This window comes from Amblyomma maculatum, chromosome 2 (assembly GCF_055883805.1).
Source record: "Amblyomma maculatum isolate TAMU_Amacu chromosome 2, ASM5588380v1, whole genome shotgun sequence".
Lineage (NCBI taxonomy): Eukaryota > Metazoa > Arthropoda > Arachnida > Ixodida > Ixodidae > Amblyomma > Amblyomma maculatum.
Window position 1 is genome coordinate 75,045,855 of NC_139345.1, and position 21,256 is coordinate 75,067,110.

Below are 21,256 nucleotides of genomic sequence, written 5' to 3' on the forward strand. Positions count from 1 at the left end.
TGACCCGTGATACCCACCCTACGGCCACGTCGAAGATGTTACTTCCAACCGAACTGGACACGGCCATGTCGCCGAATCCTTTGCGCGCCACGAGGACGCTGGTGATAAGGTCCGGGATGCTCGTGCCTGCCGCCAGGAAGGTCAGGCCCATCACCTGCCAACAGAGTGAATATGAGATAGGGACGACCACAGTTGCTCTGTTTCGCTGTTCTCGCAAGAAAGAAAAGACTTACAAGCGTGTCTGGCGTGCCATTTCCGTTCAGCTATTTATCGTTCAGCTGCTACGGATTGCTCACTCTTTGCTGATGCCCTCTTGACGCCTCAGTGTTCTCCTAAGCTGCATTATTTTCACGGATAACGAGAGGCTGCACATGGGCATGCAAAGGCTAGGGTTCGTTATCACGGCGGTGTTTATCTGTATCGGAGTTATAACGTTCTAATGAAAGGCACACTGACAACCAGTCAGAGATGACCTGTACCAATAGGGTGCCGCACTCCAATATAAAGAGGCCACTCTCGGCGAAAAAAGGAACTCCATAAAGTTAAACCTACCGAAAAACGGAAGGATAAGGCCGTCACCACTGGCCTATTTTGCAAGTGGAAGTGGTACACTGACACTGATTTCAATAAAACAAGGTGCTGGGCTAGTTGGGCGCAAGTCCCCACAGGCCATTCCTATTAAAACTACGGTCCCTCCCGTTAAGCGTGCATCAGTTTGAAACTACTGGGGCAATGTTCCTTAAATCCAGTTGTCGCAGCGATAAATTTGTTTTTAGCTCCCGGACAAATGCTGACGTGCTTAGGAAATGCCAGAGATTCAATTTTTACGGGAAATGATACATGCATGGCATTACAACCGGCTTCATTTAAAGAGCTTGCTAGGAAGTATTGGCGGTTAGTTTGCCTGACTATCCCCACGCTCCTCTCCCGCCTTTTCAAGGTTTTGCTCCTTTTTCTTTTGTTTGTTTGGCGTACCTTCTTTTTATTTCGGTTGGTAATGGTCTTTCTCTGACAAAGTGACAAAGATTAATTGCAGCTACGACGCTTCTCCTGTAAAGTTTGGTTCGCCACTAGTAGATCGTTGTTGCGGCAAAGCACGCTTGCCGCAATCGGTCTTCGAGCAGGGCATCATTGAGCGTTAGATGCGCTTTAAAGAATTCTTACCAACGCAAGCAAGGTCGTCTGTAAATGCTGTTATTCTCGTCTAAATGAAGAAAACTTGACAGTACAACGGGTTTTTTATATCATGTTTGTTTTTACTTGAAGAGTCGTAAAGCATTCTATGTCCATATTTGTTTATGGCATTTTCCCCTCAACTTTATTGCTTCTTCGGAAACATATCGTAAAAGGATAAGCAAATCAGCTGGCTATTTATGTGTTCTGGCAAACATGCTCCATTCTGACAGGTCTGAACTTTCAGTTATTTAAATTCACATTTTCGAACTAAGTGATAAATTTGAACATACCTTTCTTGTTCGCAAAGAAGATTTCATTTTACACTTACAACAATCGCCGAAAGGTAGGTGTAGAAAGCGCAAACTTCTTATAACATGTTCTGCCATATGAGTTCAAGGTCCTGTTATCTATTTTGTTACAGGTGCAAACAAAAACATTGGAGTTCCAGACTGGGTTAGCTTTTACCGTAACTAAACGATATATCCAGCATGTTCCATATTTTCGGGAAGCATACTAAAGCAAATGAAACAGAATATTTTACGCCGTGCTCTGAAGGCTAGACAAAACAAGAAATAGAAAAAATAAAACCGCCAATGCATCCAGTTTGATTTCGACATGTCCTTTCAACATCGTTGTTGGTGTAATTTCTAAGACTCCTCTCCAAAGACAGCGGTGCCTACAGGGTGGCTGAACTACAGCGACTAGAAAGCCTAGAAAAAAAAACACAGTTTAGATTATCTGTCCAGGTCTCTGCTACTCAAAGCTGTGAAAATGAGGATTCGTTCATCTCCAGTGCCGATAATTTTGTTTTAAACACGCGCGTCTTAAAAGATGGTGGAAATTTAGGTGAGTTGACCTCTGACAAGCGTCATACACCGGCGCAGCGAGTTCTGAGCGGGCAAAAAATATGCAAAACTTGCGTCGCAGAAAAAAGGAACAAAAATGAATGCGAGACGCCAGAGGGATACAGTGGCCGTGTGGCATACCTCTGTCGGGATACCGAGCGTGCGACCGACCACGGTGGCCCACCAAACCATGAGGTAAGAGAAGATGGCGATCCATGCGATGCTGCCTAGGAAGGAGCCGGCCACGAACTTCACTTTTTCCTGCGTCGAGAATAGAATAATACATGGGGGGGGGGGGGGGTACATCGGCTCACCAGGGGAAGGGGGGGGGGGGGGGGAGCACCATCCCCATAGCCGCCCTTACGCCACCGGAAACGATCCTGCGCCAGCCACTTCATGCAGCCAGGCACGCACTTTTGCCGATGCATCAGCTCAAATCCCGCAAGGCGCCACTGCCGCCCGCGAAAGGCTTCCGCTTCTTTACGTTTATTTATTTTCTTTTTCCACATCTGACTTGCAATGCAGCAGTAAACTTTCTAAAGTGATGGTAAGGAGAAAAAAAAATGAAAGGTGGAACGAAAGACGCGAGAGCGGTTTTATTCATGGCTCTGTCACTTATTCCGATAGGTTGCCTCCATTGCACGAGGCTTTCCATGCATGTAGCATTGCACACGTTTTTTTTTTTTTCTTTTCATGGTTTATTTTCACTTCTCCGACGCGGCGCCGAAAGGAATATATTTTCCGAATATAATAGGGAGCATGGTGACGTCTATAAACGAACTATGAACAAGCAAAGCGAGTTCGAAACTTTACGTGTTTTCTACGGGCCTTTTCACGCGTTGTCGGTGGGGAAAAAAAAGAAAAAATAAAGTAAAGCTTTTTCCTCTAGAGTGCCGGCGCCGTTGGTTCGTCCACACACGAAACGAACGCACGCCGTTAAATTATGCATTCGTTCTGTGGCCCACTGCTTGCGGCGTTGTGCTCTGTCGCTCTCTCGCGCGTCTAAAGCGCCCTTCTGCGTCGTCCCCTTTATCACCACTGTTATATTTTGTTGCCGAGGAAAAAGCATCCTTCCCCGCGTGTGCGCTCTTTTGCAGGTCAAGCATGACCAACGGTAGGCATGCATTACGCAAATTGTTCGACGCCCTAAGGATTACGACTTTGTCGTGAAGCAGCGCGGCATTATGCGGTTTAGAATCGCTTACATTACTCGAGTTTCTTACGCTCATTTCATATAACCGAACGCAAATGTTTATTTATGGCCATGTTCACTCATTTTGTACACCGTTCTTCGCAGAACAAGAACACCGTGTGTCGACGGGAGAAGGTGTGGAATAAAAAAGACGTTTTAGTACCATGGGAAGCCGAGCTAGCTTGTAGGACATTTTGCAAGCAGGGGGAAGCCTGAACATACGGCTACAAGAGCATTACGATTCCTCGGGTAAAGATCCGTCCTTAAACCTGGCACTACACCATAAAAAATACCGCCATAAACCGCCTTGTATCCCTTTGTTCGACAAAGCTTCGGTCCTGTACAGGCACAAAGATAAATTGACAAGGGAAGTAAAGGAAGCCTATTTCATCCATAAGAACCACGACAAATGCGTCAGTACTCCATCTGTTAATACCCGTAAGCGTAACATCTCATATTTGGACGATTCTGAATGATTTTCTATGTTATGTTTTATCTATATACATGAGCACCTGGTTTACAGACAATTCTGTACATCTATGTTTGTTTTCTCGAATATACCCTGTTGATCGACAGCGCTGGTCCCGTCTGTTTTTTTTTTTTTTTTTTTGCTGTTTTTTTTGTTTGCTATGTTTTGTAGTGTTTCCACAAAATTGTTTTAGTACGTGATGTAGGTTTTATTCTCGATGCAGCGTGTGTGCATAGCTGAGAAGTTTCAAAGGATGCGTCGAAGACCCCAATGCAGACACATTTTTTTCTTTTTTCTTTTTTTTTTGTGAAGTTCGTGGATGGACATCTGATAGAAAGATCGAGCGTTATTCTAGATTTCTTTTTTTCTTTTTGAGCGTCTCAACTGAGCACCTTTATGTTGAATGAGCTGAACCACCCCGCACCTCCACCAAGGTGTTAGGGGTAGTTCAGCTTGGAGCAGAGGGCGGACACGGAAGACAAGGCTTTCAAACAACAGACGTTTTCTGCAGACGTCAGCCGACCCTGTTGAACGTCGTCTTCTCTAAAACTCACGAGAGTCTTCTTCTTCTGTCCTTATGCGCGTGCACCGCCTAATGTGACACTATTATTGCGATATGGACATTGCTACAAGAAAACAAGTTAAGCGAAGCGAACTGCGCAATTTTATGCGATGGGAAAATAGCGCGTTCACGCGAATCTGCCTTAAAGATGCTCAATAGCTTCGAAGAAGAAAAACAAATGTGGATTTGTCGAATTTTGTCTTCTTATCACTGATAATGTATTGTTGTTATACTACATACACGTGGCTTATTTGTTTTTTCTCCAAAAGAGTACTGAAGCCGATAACCAGGAGCTTTCTTTTTGTTAGTTTTTTTACCCGCACCAGGATCATCACTACACGGGCTTTGTCTATATCGACTAGAAGCACACATCATGAATGCTCAGATCATGAACCAACCAGCTCGCGAATAAGACTTACCTGACCATCTACCTATTCATTCTCGCACTTAAACAATCCCCCATTGTAGAAGACGTCGAGTTTCTCAGACTGAAACGGAGTAAAATTTTGAGCCGCCGTCTAGTCAGCTTGATCCACAACGGGAATGCCGAGAAGACGTGGCTTACTAACAGGCTTGACTATTTATTATGCGCATCCGAAAACGTGGGTTCTGCCTCTAAATGTTTGGCTGCGATTCCGCGACGCTCTCCTTAGTGCGTAAGGGGAGTTATTTCAGTGCAAATGTTTTAATTTCTTTAATAAACTTAACGGAAGGGCATCTTTTGTGTTAGGCCGGTATTGAAATTTTAAAATTCCTTGAAATGCTTTTTCTTGTAAAAAGTTGTACTCTTAGACAGAATCCACATTTCCCGCCCAATATAACATTTCCCGCCCAATATAACAAAACAAAAAAAAAAAACGAAATAGAAAGCATTCAATTTTCTAAATTTCTCTTCTCTCCGCGGTAACGTTGAGAAACTCTGTGGGAGAATCAGAAGGCCGCCCGCTTCAGTCTCCAATAGCAGGAAGCACGTGTAGCACCCACCGGCCGGCGCACGTCGGGCATGGTTAGCCAGAGCGGGAAGATGATAGGTGCCAGGACCACGTAGTTGAACCGTTCGCGCCACGTGTCCGGCCAAGCGACGCTCAGCGGTTCATTGGTCTCTTCGATGGTGTCCGGAGGCAGCTCCTTGGGGGCCTGCTGCAAAATAAACCAGGTCCACTTCGTTCTAGACCGAATTTACTAGCATAGCAATTAACCACCGAGACTAAGAGCGAGAAGACTACACTGAACTGCTCAGGTTAGCCCCGCGGTAAAATATATCCCATGGCTGTAATCGTAGTATAATAGAAGCCGGTATTTCTACACTCTGAAGAGATGTTACTCTGGGCTTGGAAGGCTCGTGAAAGTTAACACCTGGCTCGGCAGACTAAAGAAAAGTTAAAGCGGTCGCCAAAAGATTGCAAGGCTTTGAGCGTGGTTCAACCAGGGATTGAAAATTGAAACACACTTGAAAACAATTGAAACACACACACACACACGCACACGCACACATACGCACACACACACAAACACAAACACACACACACACACACACACACATACACACACACACACACACACACACACACACACACACACACACACACACACACGCACGCACGCACGCACGCACGCACACACACACACACACACACACACACACACACACACACACACAGACACACACACACACACACACACACACACACACACACACACACACACACACACACACACACACACACACACACACACACACACACACACACACACACACACACACACACACACACACACACACACACACACACACACACACACACACACACATTTCGCAGCGAAAGTTGGGAGCCGCGTGCTTTATTTGTCAGCCACAGCAGCTGAAAGTAGTGGCTAAGCCCTTCTGCTAAGGAAATCACGTTATTTGCCATCAAATTCGCAAGTCACATTGGGGGCCACCACCTGTGTGCAACTATAGTGTCAAAAGCTAACGTGCGATAGGCCAGTGAGCCGGGATAACACACACACACACACACACACACACACACACACACACACACACACACACACACACACACACACACACACACACACACACACACACACACACACACACACACACACACACACACACACACACACACACACACACACACACACACACACACACACACACACACACACACACACACACACACACACACACACACACACACACACACACACACACACACACACACACACACACACACAATTTCGCAGCGAAAGTTGGGAGCCGTGTGCTTTGTTTGTCAGCCACAGCAGCTGAAAGTAGTGGTTAAGCCCTTCTGCTAAGGAAATCACGTTATTTGCCATCAAATTCGCAAGTCACATTGGGGGCCGCCACCTGTGTGCAACTATAGTGTCAAAAGCTAACGTACGATAGGCCAGTGAGCCGGAATAATGCAAGAGTATACATTTATATTCTCGCTGTCTTTTTAACTTGCATCATTGATTAAAAAGGTACCTTTGCCGCTCTACCGCCGGAGTCTACGAGTCGGACTGGCTTCGGCCGTTACAAAAGGGAGCAAAATCGCAATGAATATAACCGTGGTTTTACACCAACCCTGGTTTTACTGCCGCTAATTGACGCATTAGGGTGCGCTGCGTAAACAAGCGTGATGCAGAGACGTGTGCACGTGGTACGTATGGCACAACTCACCACGGCCTGTGCTGCTGTGGCGCTGTTGTAACCGGAGTCTGGCAGCGCGGAGATTATAGCGTCGCCGGTCGGCGGTAGGCTCGCCGACTCGATAGACTCCTGGATCGGAGCGGGTCGCTGGTGCAGGATGGCCACGCCGCCGCCCCCACTGGCCGCCATCTTCTCACTCAGGTTGGACGTTATGGACGAGTCGCTCTGCGCACGCGTCACCACTCTATATTGCGCTGCAGCTCCGCACAAGGCAGGGGCGCCTAGCTTTTATTTATTTTTTTTTTCAGAACGTTTTGGTTCATATATCTAGATTTTTTTTTTCGCGTGCTCTGCTCGATCATTTGTATGCGGTGTCGGTGACATGCATACTATGGCTGTTAGTTCGATTCATTTCATGGGTTTAATAACAAGCATCTGTGTCCGTACGCACTGATCGTTAAGAGTGTACTTGCTGACTTATTTGACGTTGATTGCTTCGGCCCGCTCTAGCAAGGGTCCATCAGTTTTCCATAATATGGAAATATATGAATGAAAAATTAACTTGATAGTGCTAGTTTTTTCGAATAATCTTTTTTATTATAATATAGCAAGCTCTATAGTACGAGAGACTAACCAACTGTATTGACAATGAACACTGCTCTCGGTTACTATTAGAGGCACGAAATCTGTTCTCGGGCCTGCAAATGTGGTCATGAGTTTTGGAAGCATTAACTTGTTGTTGAAGATATGATGTGACGTTTAATTGCACTGGAGGTAACCTCACAAAAGTGTGCACTATTTGCAACGCATCATGGTAGCCGCCATAAAAAGAAGCTTCCTTCCGTCTTTAGGTGTGCTTTCATCGATTGTGTGAACGACCACTGCATAGTGCGGGTTTCGATTTCTCGCCCTTTGCCTATGCCCTGAGGAATTAATTTTTAGAGCGGCTTCTGTGATATCCGCAACTTAGGAGGGATATATCGCATTACGTTGTCACAGAAAGGACGCCGTTTTAGTGTCACAACTAATAGCAAAGATGTGGGAGTCGGAAATCAAACAAAGTGTATTGAAACATTTCATGAAGCGCCGCCGCAGCCTTTTGTGGCGCACGTGGAGATAGATGGGAATGGTTACTGCTTAACGTAGCCGCCTTTTATACCATTAAAGATATTACTGAATTCTGCCGTCAGACCATGGCAGTTGAGGCATCTTGAACTACAAGAACTGCGCAAGAGCTTTAGGACCGGCCAGAAAAGCGTGCATTTGTTGTCTCAAAATGGACGTGATCATAAGGTAGGGGAATGCGAAGGGACGCTATACCCCTGCCAAGGTGCGAACAGGGCCCACCTGGAGGTTGGAGACGGAGTCTACACGCACGAGCGCGTCGCTGTTGCTGAGGCTGGTGAGGCGGGTCTCGGCGGAGCCGCTGCTGCCGTCCTGGGTTCCCCCCCGAGGGCAGCCCCCGAGGGGGGCCGGGGGGGGACCGCCATTGGCCACGCCGCCTGCCGAGGACTGGGGCGCACCGCCCCCGCTGCCACTCTCGCCGGGCTTAGTCGCATCCAGCAGCACGCGCAGGGACGCGATAGTGTGCAGCTGGGACGCCTTCTCGTCCAGCTTGGCTGCATGGTGACGAAAATTGTTAGTGCGCGTGGAAAGAAACAATTGTTAAAGGGAGGGGGAATGCAACTGACCATTGGCTTCCCCTTCATGCTCGTGCAAGGGGTCGATGGAATGGATGAGGAGCTGCAGGAGTCCGTGCCGGAACTTGCTGCCCGAGTGGAGGATAGGGGCGCTCATTCTCCTCCTCGCCATCTGAAGGGGGCAGAACACCGGCACCAGCGCAGCACCAGCGTGGCGAGTCAGTTGCCGTGTATTTTGACGGAAGCAGCACGAAAGTAAGAGAAGTGAAAAAGAAAAACACATGCGCCCACGGAAGCGTTACACGCTTGGTGGTAGTTCTGAAACTTGTCGATCACGTGACAAAATACGCTGCCGGTAAAACCGGTAAGTAATTTTGGATGCCCCGTGACGCAACCATGACGAACACTGGAAGGGAGATACGAACAAGAGTTCACTCCAAACTAGTTTATTCCCCGAAAAGAGAGAGAGAGAAACATGCAGTGTGTACACCCAGGCACATGCAAAGAGCATCTATACCCGGTCTCACAGTACGTTGGTACTAAAGTGGAAAGTACAGAAGTGAGCAGGCTTCTTCAGAGCGCTGCAATGCGGAAAATTTCGGTATGGTAACCGGTATTTGGGGCTCAAAGCCAGAAGGCGACATATGAGTGCAAAAATGCATTTCCTAAAGGACGTAGTACCAGCTTAAAGTAAAGAACTTCTTTGTTTGGTCTGTAACGTGCCACTCGAACGCTGTATAGACAAGTCAGCTCGTGTCTGTACATCCAGCTACCCGCCTATGAACTGTACTTCTCCGTACATGGCAGAACGTTATTAGACAGGAAGACCAACCAGCTTGACTGACGTCAGACAATAAGACTATCTCGCCTGCGTAAGTGGCGGAGCGATGAAAAACATGGTGTCCAAGAGTCTTCCTCGTCAGTACCGTATTATTTGTGGTTCACTCTTCCTGACTCCTGAAAATGCCTGACGTAGTTTGCACTCCAGTATCAGCAACTGTGAGACGTAGTATACAAATGAGTGTATCAAAGAAGTACAGTTCAGATACGTGCATGAAGAGTATTCGTGTTGGGAAGTTGATGTATGCAGGAAGTACTCTCTTCCCGTGTATAAAAAAAAAAAAAAAAAAAAAAAAAAGATTTGATAGGTTCCCGTGCAGCAGTGTAGCAAGACACAAGAAACAAAATGTTTGACCTCTGGTATGCACCGACCGGCGAATTCCAAATTGGGTAACCATCCAAGGCCCTTATCCGGGTTATGGTGCAGACGACACAGCGTATAGTTTCGAGTCCTTTTAGTAAACGATAGGCAACACGAGCTTTTTGTGTAAATATGAATGGGTTCACTTGCATCGTAAGCTTCTCCCAACATAATAACAATCATCTTAGTTAAATTCGTATTATTCCACAGGCCGACAAACCCTCATCTCTCGTCGTACCGTAATAACGGGCGGCTGTAATTTTTGTAGCCTTGCATACTGGCAACAGCAGACGCGAGAAAGGTTTAGGGCAAGATGGGAGGTGCTGCAATAATTTTTCTAACCTAGGAACCAATGACGTTAACATAATATATAGGAAGAATGTCTGCTTCAAACGGCAAAAAAATGAGGCGACAAAATTTTTAAGGAGCTAACGCAAGTCGCAGCTTGGAGGAGGTGAGCGTGAGGTGTCGCTCGAGATAGCAGCAAAGGGTACAATACGATGGAATGAAGGCTGAAAGAAATGGTTATAATTGGCGCGATCAAAGTCATCTTATGGTGCTGATAGCTTCCTCTCAGTTACAGAAATGTCACACTTTTCCTGTCCCGTAACCTTCTCTCTTCCTCGCACCTCGCACGCATTTTTTGTATCGTACACAAGAACGTGCCGCGGGAGTTCAAGGGCTATGGTGGTCGGCTTCTGTGCCGGATGATCTAGGCGTGATTCCGGCCGTCGGGGCCACGTTTCGATGGAAGCGACACGCAAAAGGCGCCCGTGCGCTGTGTTACGTCATTGAACGTCACTGTAACTGTAATCACATGACCTCGTATCGGTAAAACAGCTCACAACAATTACACAGTACAGCAGTCACGATGTGACTACACAGTTCCTCGTTGGTCTAAAAGGTCATGACGTCACATGGAATTAAAGTTTATTAAAGCACCAGGTGAACTGTGTAAGGACAATAGAAAGCGCAAGAATGGAAATTAGTCCCACTGAAAAGAAAAAAATTGTGTGAGATGGGAAAAGAACCTGGGACATTTTGTTGACGAGCTAGATATGATATAGGCATAGGCCATAGAGGCACGCTCATTGAACTTAAGGGAAGGCCTTGTTTTTCTTTTCGTAAATGAAAAACAAAGAAATAGAAGGACGCTTAAGCTTCGCCTTAAGCATAGCCGCGATAGCGCTTTTAACACCGCCTTTTCATTCCACGAAGTTTTGGAAATGAGAGACTGGCACAGAGTTTGGGAAAAATGTTAAGCATATCTTGATGGTTTGGTTTTGGGGAAAGGAAGGTGCAGTATCTGTCTTACTTCTCCATGGATGCCTACACTCACAATGGACGGCACACAATTGGTGATACATATTTCGTTGTTTCAAATCCCTGTAGAAAGCCCGCCTCCAGCTTGACTGGCAAATGGATGCTAAATGCTAAATGAGATGATGATGATGATGAATCAAAATTTATTGTGCCCGAAATAAATCGGCGGTGCATGCAAACGAAATAGTATTACAACGTTCTGAACGCTCAACAAACAACTATTAAGTCGTAATTTTGATACGAAAACACGGGCGAATATTTTCCGACACCATCACGCCCACGCCGACGGTGACATTTCGGGCGAACGAGCGTGCACATCAGCGCCTGAAATTTGTGGAAATAAGTGGCGATATTAAAGGCGCTATCGTGTCTACTCTCCTTGTACTTTTTTACGCGAAGCGTATACAGCTCGGCTCGGCTGCGGTGGCTCAGTGGTTAAGATGCTCGACTACCGTACCACAGTACCCGGGCTGGAAACCATCCGCCGTCACCTGCGTTTCGGTGGAGGCGAAACGGAACTTTCACTTTCCCCGTCCTCCCTTCCCTTGTTCAGGTGTTCGCGGAAGAAGTGTTTGATTCGGTTTGGTTTATGGGGTTTAACATGCCAAAGGGACTCGGACTATGAGAGGTGTCGTAGCGTAGGGCTACTTAGCAATTTCGACCATCTGGGGTCCTTTAACGTGGACTGCTATCGTACTGTACACGGGCGCCTTGCATTTCGCCTCCATCGAAAAGCGGACGCTGAGGCCGGGATTAGATCCCGCACCCTTGGACACAGTAGTCGAGCACGCTAACCACTGCGCCACCGCGGCGGTGTACAGAGAAAGTGTGACATACTGCGCCTGAACTTTCCTTCGAACCAATTTACATTCTAATAGTTTTCTGACACTTTGTCAAAGTCTATAACAGTCGCACAATGCCAAAAGCACACGGAATAAAAAGGCACTGTTCAAGGCGCCATTGCGTCTACTTTTAAGGAGAGGAGTAAACGTTTCCCTAATTATTTTTGCGAACGGACACCACTGCTTCCAACTGCGGTAAAACGAGCATTTTGTTCTGTGGTGCTCGAAAGCTGGTCGCATTAAAAACCCGAAAAATTACCGATTTCACCACATCGTAGATGAACACACCAGAAAAAGAAAAAAAAAAGACAGAAGAGAAATATATCGTACTCGGGATATTGGATAGCTTAGGTAGGATATTGGATAGCGTGGTTGTCTGTCGTTAGCACAGAGTGCTGGCATTTTTTAGCACACAGTAGGATTATTTTTTGACAGGCTTCATTTGCATAACGATTCTACTTTATCAAAAACGCTGTGCTTTCTGTAAACATCCAACAGTTTTGTTTTTTGTTTTTGCGAGAAGCGAATGAACAGACCAAAATTTACGACAAAACATTAAAAGCTATATACGACATTATTACTGCAACGTATTCTGTTCGAACAAAAGGTCTCAAGTAACAGCCGTCCCGAGCTCTGCCTAACGTCGCAATCAAGCGCGTAGGCTTAGAAAAGGAGTAAGTTTATTTTTCCCCCTTTTTATATAAAGTTGAACACTGGTGGGTACGAACTTATGTTTGCTGAGCCTGAGGTTTCACATTTCTTGTGACGGCCGTGTAAACACCAAGCCTACCATCACACTTTGTAGGTACATATAAATCCACTCTGAATTAAATGAGAGCTGCTAAGTGGTGCGGGCCTGAATTTTGACGATCTGACGAAACACTCGCTATTTTCTACGGTCTGGGTTCATTGACCTTTCTGCATAGTGACCAGCGTGGGCAAAACATTAGTGTGTCTTTTTTTTTTTTTAAATATTGTTATGTATAAGGAGGCCGCCTTTATAGAAGTGCGCATACAACGACAGGCGGCAACCGGGGTCACCTCGCGGACGTTGTTGCTGCTGTTTTAGTCAACGGCGGGAAGAAAATGAAGATAGTTCACGTATTGCAAATCTGGTCTGGCCGTCCTTCTTGTCGAAATTGCTGTCGCGAATGGTTAGGAAACATCAGACTTCAAGACAAACTACCACTATGCTGAAGGAAAATCAAGAGAAGAAACTGCATAGACGCCTCCTCAACAAAGTGGTTCTGTGTTCTCTTTATACTTCTTTTTTTTTTATGAAAATACCCGCGAGAGCGTTAAGCAAGAGGAGTGTCTGCAAACGACATGCCATCCATCAGAATAGTGGCGCAATATGTGTACGCGCGTGTTAGTGTCGCAGACAATTTGTCCCTGAGTTTTGAACTGCCTGGAATGTCCAGTCAAAGAAATGGCCGCTTTGTGTAAATGAAGGGTGCATGCCCTAAAACAGCGACATGTTGAACGTTTGTGTATTTCGACTTTGAGAAGCTTCAGTTAGCACGCTGCATGATGAAGCTGGGGCTCGACATTTGGTGCATTCTATTGAGTTTGAGCGACTGAACACTTTGCCTGGTGTTACAAGTTTTTATGCCCCTTCTGCGTCGGCTGCGAAGACACATTTTGGCATTAACGTCGCATACTTAACAATAATAATGAATGGCGCTGTTAACGTCTCACATTTATTCTTGAAATCAGCGTGGCGGTCTACCAAAGCAAACAATATTGCAATAGGCATCGGTCATCTCAGCTTCACAGAGATGTGTGTCGACCATAGGCATATTATCTGCCGTGGGCATCCTTACCGAGACTCGCAGTCTATCTCTTGAATTGCATGAATGGGTTGTAAGCAAGTAGTGGTGTAGTTAAAAAGGGGTAAAGATGGACTCCTTAATTAACTATCTCTACCGCTAGAGTTAACAAAGAACAAAGTAAAATCTTAAAACTTGACCTCCTAGGAATCATGGCATATTTACGCGCGAGCGTGCTTCAACAATAACAAAACTTAAGTGCCCACACGAGCGTGTTTCATGCCTCAGTATTAGCCAAGGACTGAATAAAAAATACAAACGCTTACATATGCACTTGTCGATCGACAGTAACAAATATTGCTCGCTGCCAAAGTTATCTCAAACCCCGTCTGTGTAGCAGAAAACAACGGCTCGTCATTTCGTACGGTTATTATTTTTTTATCCAGTTCTGTGCAGCAAAAATATGATATAAAGGGGTACGCAAACGTTCTTAAAAACAAGGAATTATTTGCGAGATTTTCGACGTATAACAGCTAACCAGCATGTGGAATATAGTAGCTGAAATATAGTAGCATGCAAAACCTCTGCAAAACCTTTGGGTCAAAAGACCTGTTAGCGTAACCGTATACGCGACCTCATTTTTCGCTACCCAGATCACGTCTTGGAAAGCCAGCCGACCGGGCGCTGCTGCTGGGTTAATCGATTGTTAATCGACCGATTCTTGGGAACCGATTACAGCGGGACTTCCGAATAAGCGGATTTTCGTCTTGCTTTGTCGTTTCGCCGCTATTATATCACATTTTCCGGTGTTCCGGATCGAGTCACGCTTACTTGGCACGCTAAAAGCTGGACAAAGCTCCACCCACCTTACACCGGGAGGGCTCCGAGAACGTGAGCGAACTCTTGAGGACAAGCCCGGCTCGGAAAGGAGAGAGAGGCCGTAATTACTGGCGCAAAACACGAACAATATACCGCTCCTGAGTCTCGTTATACGGAAATTGAGCAGGCTGGCAATCACCTTTGCCAAACTTTTTTTTTTTCATTTTGCTGCTTGTAACCTTCGCAAGCTTGCAGTATAAGAGACAATTCAGAGTCCAAACACTGAAACCCAATATAGTTACCCAATATAAGACTCAATATAGTTCCCAATATAGTTACCGTATAGTTTCACAATATATGCACGTGCGCAATACACGGGTTGCCCCGCTGCACAGCTCGTTGTGCTGCGGCAACATATTTTTCGATTGCTTTAACCTGGGCTGGAATAGCTAGTTTACTTAGTCGAAGACAAGCCGCTCCTTGCGCGCCTATAAACTATCTAAGAAATGCAAAAGAGAAAAAAAGAAAGCTTCCGGGACTAGCTATAGCTTAAGCGTTTAGAAAGTCTTTGGTGTAGCCTCGTGTCGCGTGAAATTGGGGAACGTTCGAGCTATGTGAAGAATGTGTAAATGTAAATTTGCTTGTTCGAAAACGGTCCCCTTATATTTTCAGTGATATATGCAAATATGACGTACTAAAAACAGCATGAGCTGTTGTTATCTCGTACACGAAAAAATACAGTGCGACCATAAAGTCATGGTGCCCTTTTGACCGGTCAGAGTTCCAACTTTGACCGGTCTCTGCGTGACTGTCAATAGCAATGTCAAATCCGCCTCAAATAAAAGGAACTTTTTCCAGTTTCATACCTATTTAATCCAGTTCGATGTGGATTCCATTTGTCGCCCTAAATATATACAAACGATAATGAAGTCTTTGCCACACACTGATAACGACGTCTGATGTACCAGAGGGAATAACGTCTGTGATTCTATGTTTTAAATGATAAATATCATTGATACGTCCAATATACACATATTGCTTGGCATAACCACACAATCAAAAATCTAAGGGCATCTGGTCTGAGGATCATGGTAGCCATGGCTTGATATAATCTCTGCCTATCCACCGTCAACGAGGGAATATTGTACCTCCGATATATGCCCGATGTTACGTATCACATTCGCATGTGCACATGCTGCCACATCATGTTACAAAAACTGGGAGAGTTTTTCTTTTATTTGGTGCGAATTTCACATTTCTATCGCCGTTTCTTTTTTGTTGTTGTTGTTGTTGTTGCTTTCGATAGAGAGGTCAAAAGTGCGTCATGATTTTTCGGACAGCAGTGCACCCCGGCATAAAACATGACAGAGGTACAGAATGAGGTAGGCTTTTACGAACTTTTGTGGGTCGAAAGCAGCACCGACCTGCCGCCCATGATGCTTAATCTGGGCGTATTCCTGACTACAGGCTACATCGTGAAAGATCTGACACGCGGCGTCCTAAGACGCCGGCGTTTAGCAAAGCCATCATCAGCTGATGAAAGCGTTACCATTCTGTTTGAGGCGAACATGCTTTGTTTCGACGCTAAAGGTGTTTCCCAGCTTGCTCTACTAAATTTTATTTTTTACTTATAACTGCGAACGAAACGAGTGGGGAGCAAATTTCTATTATTAATTGTACTTAGTAATAGGTATTTATGAGGCGGTGTTGAGCTTCACCGCGGGTTTCTGCTAGAGAGAATCGCGTAAGAAAACTGTACCACATTAAATATATATTTGTGAAATGTACAAAACATCCGCCGATTTAACACACAGTAAACGTGACAATGGCAATCGGTGTGCATTCCGATGCGACAGTTTGCTGCTAGTGCGTTGTTTGAAATGCTCGGCCCTGTGCCGTCGAAACATAATGCGGGTGCAGTGAACGTCACCGACTGCTTAAGTCATGTGAGTCTTTTTTTTTTTTCCGAGCGAGAATTGAGGCCAAGCAAGCGTAAAAAGCATCGTTACAGTTTATCGGCGCTTCACGCACAACCAGTGCAGCTCTATCGGAGCAGCCGCGTCTGGATCAGAAAGAGGAAAGCGCTCTTTGTGTCCTAAATTATTGAGGGTTATCAGAACGCGATGCAGACGCGTTTGCACTGAAAGCGAGAACAAGCGTCTTTGATCGAGTGCGTCATTTAGGTGCTGCGCTTCCCTAACCTTCTTCCGAGCAAAGAGCACTTCCGGCGGGGAGATGGTTAAGGTGGAAAGGGAAGGAACTAAATGAGTGGTTTCGCTTGCCAGAAGTGGATGTTCGCACCGAAAGAGCGATTTTATCCGGCACGAAGCCTTGCGTGCAGATTGTTGGAGTGGAATGGAAACAAGTTAACATCAAATTTGAACTTAATGTTTCACGGTGAGGTGACGATGAAGGCATCTGAAGACTCCCTTCCCCCCGCTGCTGAAGAAGATGATTTACAATGCGAGTGCCGCATGGCAGAAAAATTAGTGACGCATTGGGCGACGCATTGCCGGGAAACGCATTGCCGGGAAGAGAAGGGAGTACTCATAAGAAAACTTTGTGGAAAGTTTTGCCTCTTTTTGTTTTAAGCGATGACTATTGAGAACGCGTTTCCCCGTTACGCGGCGTCGGCACTTCCGGCTTCCATACGCTGGTTATTCAGACGCACGAAATCGCTTGGATGAGAGCTTGTTGTGCTGAATCAATGTATAAATATAGATAGGACGACGGCTTTGGTTTTAGTTTTGGGGTCACCAGCTGTAATGCAACGGAGTAAATATGGAGAATCAGTGGAACACGTTCAAAGGAAAAGGAACTATATTGCCGGACGTAAAAATTTAAATAACGTGCAAAGTGCAATATCATTGAATGCGCGGTCGATGGAAACGAGGTAGAGACAGTTTCGTGCGTTATCATGACCGATATTCTCGTTTTATGTATTAAAAATAAAAATAAAAAATGTAATTAGGCTGAAATTATTTTCTCTTTGAAACGAAACAGAACAGTTGAGTGACAGCAGCTCCTGGCTTTGATGTACGCGATAAAAATATTGTGCTTTTAGCTAACGGGCGAAACAAACCTCGCAGAAAACGTAGTCGTTCGTTTGAAATGAAGGCAACGCTACGGCGCCTAATTTCAACCCACATGCATCAGTTTTGATGATATTGAGTGCCAACACTGAAGAGCCGCTTAAAATACAGGGGCATTGAGTACAATTACCTTGTAGTATTCAGAAAGCGACGAAATGCACGCGAAGAAGCACGAGCAGTTTACGTGGCGAAAATGCATATATATATATATATATATATATATATATATATATATATATATATATATATATATATTGTGGAAGAAGGCTCTATCCACTTTCACTCCCACCTTCATCCCTTCCCTTACGGCGCGGTTCGGGTGTCCACAGAGCAAGTGTGACAGTTACTGCGCCTTTCCCTTCCTGTGAACCAATTTAACTTTTAACTTTAAGAAGGCCACGTCGAGACGGCAAGGTCGAGACGGCGAGGCAACGGATGCCGTGTCTGGCGTTTTATTCCGATGGACAGAACCTAAGCGCGTGCCGAAGCCAGCGCCGCGGGACGATGATGATGGTATGTACAAGAGGAAGAAGAAGATCATAGTATGTACAAATGAAAGAAGATCCGTGGAGGGCTCACACAATCTGCCCGGGGGGTCGGAAGCGGCTAACCTGGCCGCTCCTAATCAACCGATGTACCGCGGCGCACAAACGGCTTCAAGCGAGATACATGAGCAATTTCAGCTCCACGGTGGCGTCGGTCGGCGGGGGGATCAACAGGTGTGACTCGGTAGTTTACTGGGGACGTTTGGTTGATGACCTTGTAAGGACCAACATAGCGGCGCTGAAATTTATCACTAAGGCCAGGGGTGAGCAGTGGTGTATAGAGCAGTACTTCGTCACCAGGACGAAAAGAGACCACGCGATGCTTCGAATCGTAGCGACTCTTGCGGTCTTGCTGACACGCTTTTGTGTTGAGACGGGCAAGATGACGGGATCGGGTCACACGGGATAAGAACTGGGCTGGTAATGATGAGGAGTAATCGGGCGTAGAGAAGAAGGAAGTGTCGAGGATTATAGTGGGAGGACGGCCGAAAACGAGAAAAAATGGGGAGTAACCGGTAGTCCGCTGTACTGCAGTATTATAGGCGAATGTGACGAATGGTAGAACAGTATCCCAATTTCGATGATCCGGTGTGATGTACATGGATATCATGTCCGATAGGGTGCGATGAAATCGCTCAGTCAGTCCGTTAGTCTGGGGATGGTAGCTTGAGGTTGTCTTATGGAGGGTGGATGAGGCCCGAAGAACTTTGGATACGACTGTCGATAAGAAGGCCGTCCCGCGGTCACTTAGAAGCACCCGAGGAGCGCCATGACGCAATACAATTGACCGCAAAAAGAAATTAGCTACTTCTTCAGCGGAACCAGTCGGTACAGGGGCCGTCTCAGCATAGCGTGTAAGGTGGTCGACAGCTGTTATAATCCAATGGTTACCCCCGTCGGAGAGAGGTAGGGGACCATATAAGTCGATGCCGACTACGTCGAATGGCGTGGCGGGACATGGAAGAGGCTGTAGGAGGCCAGCGGGCGAAGAAGTCGGCCGCTTGCGACGTTGGCACAGATGGCAGGAAGCGACGTATTTAGCTCTGGTAGAAGATAGGCAAGGCCAAAAGAATCGTCTTTTCACGCGGTCATATGTTTTGTTAAAACCAAGGTGACCGGCAGTGGCGTCAAAAATGGCTTGATGGGCTTGAAGCAATTCCAGCAATTCTTTGCTTTGGTGCGGCATGAGGTCCGGACTGATTGTCTTCGACAGCATGAGAAGAGAGACGTGCGATGAATCACGTTGCTGAGGTAGCGGGGCGGTGAACACCATCATGGACATAGGGTGAGCATCCACTATGCATGGCAGGGAAGTTCCTTTGGTCAGCACGAGGGATTCACGGGATGTGTTCGTGGCAGCTACTATCGCTGAGCCGCTGCGGAATCGTACAAGACTTGATGGGAAGGCAATTCCACGTGCAAGATGACGATGAGATGGTGCGATGAGTACATCCCCGTCAGTGATGTGTTCTGACACAACGGTAACAAGCTTTTCGCACTGTGGAGGCAATACAGTATCAACTGCGGCAATGAGGGAATGACGTCCTTCAGAAATGTCAGATGAAAAATCACTGTCTGTCATATGAATGACACGGTCGCCACAAGAAATTAACGCTGAAGCGGTCGACAAAAAATCCCATCCAAAAATCATCTGATGCGCACACGTTGAAAGCACAGCAAACTGCACATGGTGGCGGACGCCGTCTATAACAATTCGAACTGTACACTTTGCTGAAGGATGTAGAGGGACGTCATTTGCTCCACGAAGTTGAGGTCCATCGTATGGTGTCGTTACCTTCCGCAAACGGTGGCACAAATCAGCGCAAATAACAGAAATTGCAGCCCTTCTGTCAATCAAAGCTTCGACCGGTAATCCTTCAGCTGAAACGGAAATCATATTGTACGGGCGATGAGGAGGACTTTTGGTTAGTTTGCAGAGTGCAGTTTCACCTCCGGAAACTGCGTCGCTTAGTTTTCCGAGTGACGGATAGGAACAGTTGTTGCTGGTCGAAGTGGAGAAACAGAGCGGTGGTATGGGGAAAGGGACCGGCGTCGGGATACATGGGCACCACTTGGTTCAGACGAGGATACCGGCGGTGGAGAGAATCGACGAGGTGGGCCGGGATTAGGTTGTCGCTGATAATATGAAGGTACGTCACTTTCGAAGGCGTCGTAACCACGCCGCTCGTTCTGAATGCGTCGACGACAGAAGCGGGATATATGTCCTCGTATTCCACAGTAGTAGCACACTAGGCGAGAGGGGCGCCAAGGTGCGTAGTAGGGTGGCGTAGGCTGAGCCGTCATCACGGCGTTGATGTGGTTGTAGGGCGATGCCAGTTGGGGCGGCGGAACAAAAGGAGGGGGTGATGCTGTGACGTGCGCGTAAGTCGATGCTGGGCATGGTGCAGGAGGGTAGGACGCCATAGGTCGGGTGATGGTTGCAAGCTCATCTTTAATGATGTTGCGGAGACCGGCGTCATTAGAAGGTACGGAAGAATGATCGCACCCATGTCGACAGACAGGCTTGAGGGCTTGGAGCTCCTCCCGGATGATGGCTCGAATCAGTGCCCGCAGATCCAGGTCAGCAGAGGTCGGGCCAGCAGCAATGCCGGGCTGCAATCGGGAGGACTGCAGCTGGTCGATGCGTTGGCAGGTCGCAATAATGGCGTCAACAGTAGAAGGATTCTGGGCAATCAGGGTATTATAAGCCACAGAATTAATTCCTTTCAAGATGTGGTGTACGCGTTCAGGTTCCGGCATGGTGGGACTAATACGCCGGCAAAGTGCAAGTATGGCCTCTATGTAAGACGCGTACGACTCATCGGGACCTTGGAGGCGAGAGGCGAGCTTGTTCTTCACGACCTCAGTCCGAACTGCTGGGTCCGCGAAATATTGGCGGAACTGCTGCTTGAATGTGGTCCAGTTAGTGGTGTGGGGTTCGCGGTTAATAAACCAGGTTCTGGCGACCTCAATGAGGTAGAAAGAAACATTCAGAAATTTTAGAGCATCGTCCCACCGGTTGTAGTTACTGCATCGTTCATAGGTGTCCAGCCAGTCATCGACGTCTTCATCGCGACGACCAGCGAACAGCGGCGGGTCGCGTTGTCGTGTGGGCACAGTCGGAGGGG

General features: G+C 46.7%; 1 protein-coding gene across 1 annotated transcript in view; it reads right to left on the reverse strand.

The window, feature by feature from the left end:
* Nckx30C (solute carrier family 24 member Nckx30C) overlaps positions 1-21,256 on the reverse strand; it is a gene marked incomplete at its 5' end in the record, with an annotated part of 131,833 nt that overhangs the window by 13,297 nt on the left and 97,280 nt on the right. Inside the window, 6 exons of the mRNA XM_084592022.1 lie at positions 18-154; positions 2,163-2,282; positions 5,229-5,384; positions 6,928-7,122; positions 8,245-8,516; positions 8,589-8,709. Coding sequence (XP_084448148.1) covers positions 18-154; positions 2,163-2,282; positions 5,229-5,384; positions 6,928-7,122; positions 8,245-8,516; positions 8,589-8,709 — 1,001 coding nt within the window. The remainder of the gene's footprint in view (positions 1-17; positions 155-2,162; positions 2,283-5,228; positions 5,385-6,927; positions 7,123-8,244; positions 8,517-8,588; positions 8,710-21,256) is intronic.